The sequence below is a fragment of the Topomyia yanbarensis genome, chromosome 2 (assembly GCF_030247195.1).
Source record: "Topomyia yanbarensis strain Yona2022 chromosome 2, ASM3024719v1, whole genome shotgun sequence".
NCBI lineage: Eukaryota > Metazoa > Arthropoda > Insecta > Diptera > Culicidae > Topomyia > Topomyia yanbarensis.
Window position 1 is genome coordinate 51,767,972 of NC_080671.1, and position 3,323 is coordinate 51,771,294.

At 48.9% G+C, this 3,323-nt stretch overlaps 1 protein-coding gene across 1 annotated transcript; it reads right to left on the reverse strand.

Annotated features, from left to right (window-relative positions):
- Window positions 1–410: 410 nt before the first annotated feature.
- On the reverse strand, window positions 411–3,323 carry LOC131679468 (uncharacterized). The gene has a single exon (XM_058960198.1). It carries the CDS (start codon window positions 3,321–3,323, stop codon window positions 411–413), a length of 2,913 nt encoding a protein of 970 aa, XP_058816181.1.

The window sequence follows — 3,323 nt, forward strand, 5'->3', positions numbered from 1 at the left end:
GTGAATATGTGCGGCGTGGTGGGTCAGTCAACACATTAAGTTTTAATTCCATGCAACTTCACACAGCATTGGTGCATCTGTATTGTTTTACCGGGATGTGTACAGCGGTCGATCGACAGACTTCAGGTCACAGTGCAGCGAGCTTAAAAGGGACCTACGAGATCTTATTGTTCCCTGCAGCATAAACTCGTGGTAGCTTTGTTGCACAATCACACCGAATTTCTTACCGGTTGGTCTTTCTATCGCGGCAAATAAGCTGCGGTTAGTTTTTATCGGGCAAAACTATTAGGTCACGCTGGATTTCTACCAACGGTTGGGAGTAGCACTACCAGAAATTAATGATTAAATAAATGCCGCCTTTGTAAGCACACGCACTTCGATCGAACGCTTCTTTTCGTCTGTACATGTGTCTAGTACAGGTTTGCACACTCATTCTGCTCTTTACTCTCTCGTGTAGTTGACGTTTCTGCTGGACGGTACTCAGCTCCGCTTCGGTTATCGTTTAGGGAGTATCCGGATACTACACTACTATCAGCAGTGTTGTCAGATTGGCTGTTTTCAACATTCCCCCCTCCGTGTAGTTCTGAGGATCCCTGCCTCTCGTTTCGGTTTCCGCGAACATCCAACAGCGCAAGTTTTACTGCTGGTCGACTGATGATCCCGTTTACGGTGAGAACCATAGCTCTGCGAACTTGGCCGTCCTTGGTTTTGACCACTTCGATTATTCGACCTCTCAACCATCCATTTCGTTTGTTCTCCTCGATCACAATAACTAAGTCTCCTGGTTCCAATGGCTTGACGGGTTCGAACCACTTCGTCCGTCTGGTGAGGGTCGGCAGATATTCACGGACCCAGCGCCGCCAGAATTGGTCTGCCAGATACTGCGCAAGCTTCCAGCTGTCACGAAGAGTCGCTCCTTCATTCATCATCTGTGTCGTAGGCTGCACCACACCACGAGATCCGTACAGCAGAAAGTGGTTCGGAGTTAGGGCTTCTTGGTCAGCATCGTCAAGAGGGACATACGTGAGTGGTCGCGAATTGACGATCGCTTCCGCTTCCAGTAGTACAGTTTCCAGAACCTCATCGCTTGGATGACGAGGATATTCTGCTATGGTTTCCATTGCAGCTTTCACTGAGCGAACCATTCGCTCCCAGGATCCACCCATGTGAGGAGCAGATGGGGGATTGAAGTGCCAGCTCGTTTTGGAATTAGTAAATGTTACTGCGCAATCTTCATGAATTCCCAGAATCTGCTTCGTCAGTAGGTTGCTGGCTCCTAGGAAACATGTTCCATTATCGGAGTAAAACGCTTCTGGAGATCCACTACGTGCCACGAACCTGCGAATGGCCATAACACAGGCCTGTGTCGATAGGCTGTGGACAACTTCAAGGTGCACTGCACGTGTAGTGAGGTACGTGAAGAGCGCCACCCAGCGCTTTGCTAAGCTGCGCCCCTGCTTCACGAGTATTGGTCCGAAATAATCGACGCCAGTATTGCTGAATGCTCGAATGTTTGGTGTCAATCGAGCTTGCGGAAGTGGCGCCATCATCGGCGGCCGTGGAGTAGACTTTCGAACCCTGCAGAGTTGGCAGTCTTTAGATACCCGTAAGATCAGAGGACGAAGCTTCGGAATGCGAAACTTTAGCCGGATCTCGTTGAACACCGTCTCACGATTTTGGTGTTTGAAGTGGCGGTGATAGCTGTCGACAAGCAGTGTTGTGAGATCGTGCTTTTTCGGTAATATGATAGGGTACTTAACTTCAAATGGGGCGGTAGGTGCAGCCCCAATTCTGCCGTTCATCCTGATCACGCCGTTATCGTCCAAGTATGGTGATAACTCATACAGCAGACTATGCTTCTTAATCCTCTTCTGGTCTTTCTCTGGATGCATTTTGTTAAACTCCAGAGTGCAATACTCGTCCGGAAACGCTTGAAACTGCGTCTGCCGCCACAGCAAATTCTCCGCCTGCAGTAGCTCGCAACTGGTTAGTGGTCCACATATCTTTTCCCTTTTCAGCAGCTTTACTGCTCTCAGTACGTACGCAGTCGAACGCAGCAGACGATTCCAGTTCGAGAACCTGACGACGTCAATTAAAGGGTTCGGCATCTCTCGATGATGTTGATATACAACTCGGAGCTCTTCATCTGTTGTCCACTGCATGGTCGGTTGTTCGGGCCATTCTTGTTCCGGTAGGTAGAGAAATTGGAGACCAATGTACCAACGGCAATTTGGGCTGAAATCAGGGCCATTTCCCCACTTAGTTGCATCATCGGCCACGTTCAACTTTGACGGAACATATCGCCACTCATCCACGACGGAAACGTTTAATATTTCGCCAACTCGGAACCCGACAAAAGGGTGATATCGTCGACTATCCGACCGGATCCAAGAAAGAGATGTTCTGGAGTCAGTCCACATGAACCGCTTTTTAATAGGGAGATCGAGCGACATACAAACGGTCTCCATCAACCGGCAGCCTATCAGAGCGGCTTGCAACTCAAGTCGAGGAATGGAAAGCGGCTTAAGTGGCGCCACCTTTGCCTTTGCCGCAACCAACACACATCGCACAGTTCCATCTTGAGCAATCCGTAGGTACGCTACACACGCGTATGCCAACTCGCTCGCGTCGACGAACATGTGAAGCTGTATTCCACTGTGTTGCATACTATTGCTCCCGCCAAAGAAACAACGAGGGACCGCAACTTCGCTCAGCCGACACAACAAACGTGTCCAATCTTTCCACAAATTATGCAAACCTTCTATAATCTGCTCATCCCAGTCTGTGCCAGATCTCCAAATGTGCTGCATGAGAATCTTGCCATGTATGACGAAGTGAGCAATAAATCCATAGGGATCGAACAGTGACATGACAAGTCTCAGTACCTGTCGCTTCGTGGGTATATCACCTTCCACCAACAGCTTCATCAGATCATCCCGCAGAGAAGCATCAAAGGAAAACACATCCATTGCTGGTTTCCAAACCATTCCAAGCACTCTTTCCACAGTTGCAGTTTTGTCTAAGTACAATGATTTTACCTGTAGATTCTGGTTTTCACCTAGCCGATGCAACACCTCAGATGAGTTAGACGAGAAGTTCCTGATATCGAATCCCCCAAGCGAATGTACGTACTTCACCTCGTTTACTAGTTGAACAGCTTCGTCCACCGTATCTACGCTATCTAGGTAGTCGTCAACGTAGTGAGCGTTTATGATTGCTGCGGCTGCTCTCGGGAACTGTGCTGCGCAGTCCTGGGCGTTTTTGTTTTTGACGTATTGCGCTGAATAAGGTGAACACGTCGCACCGAATGTAGCCACGTCCAT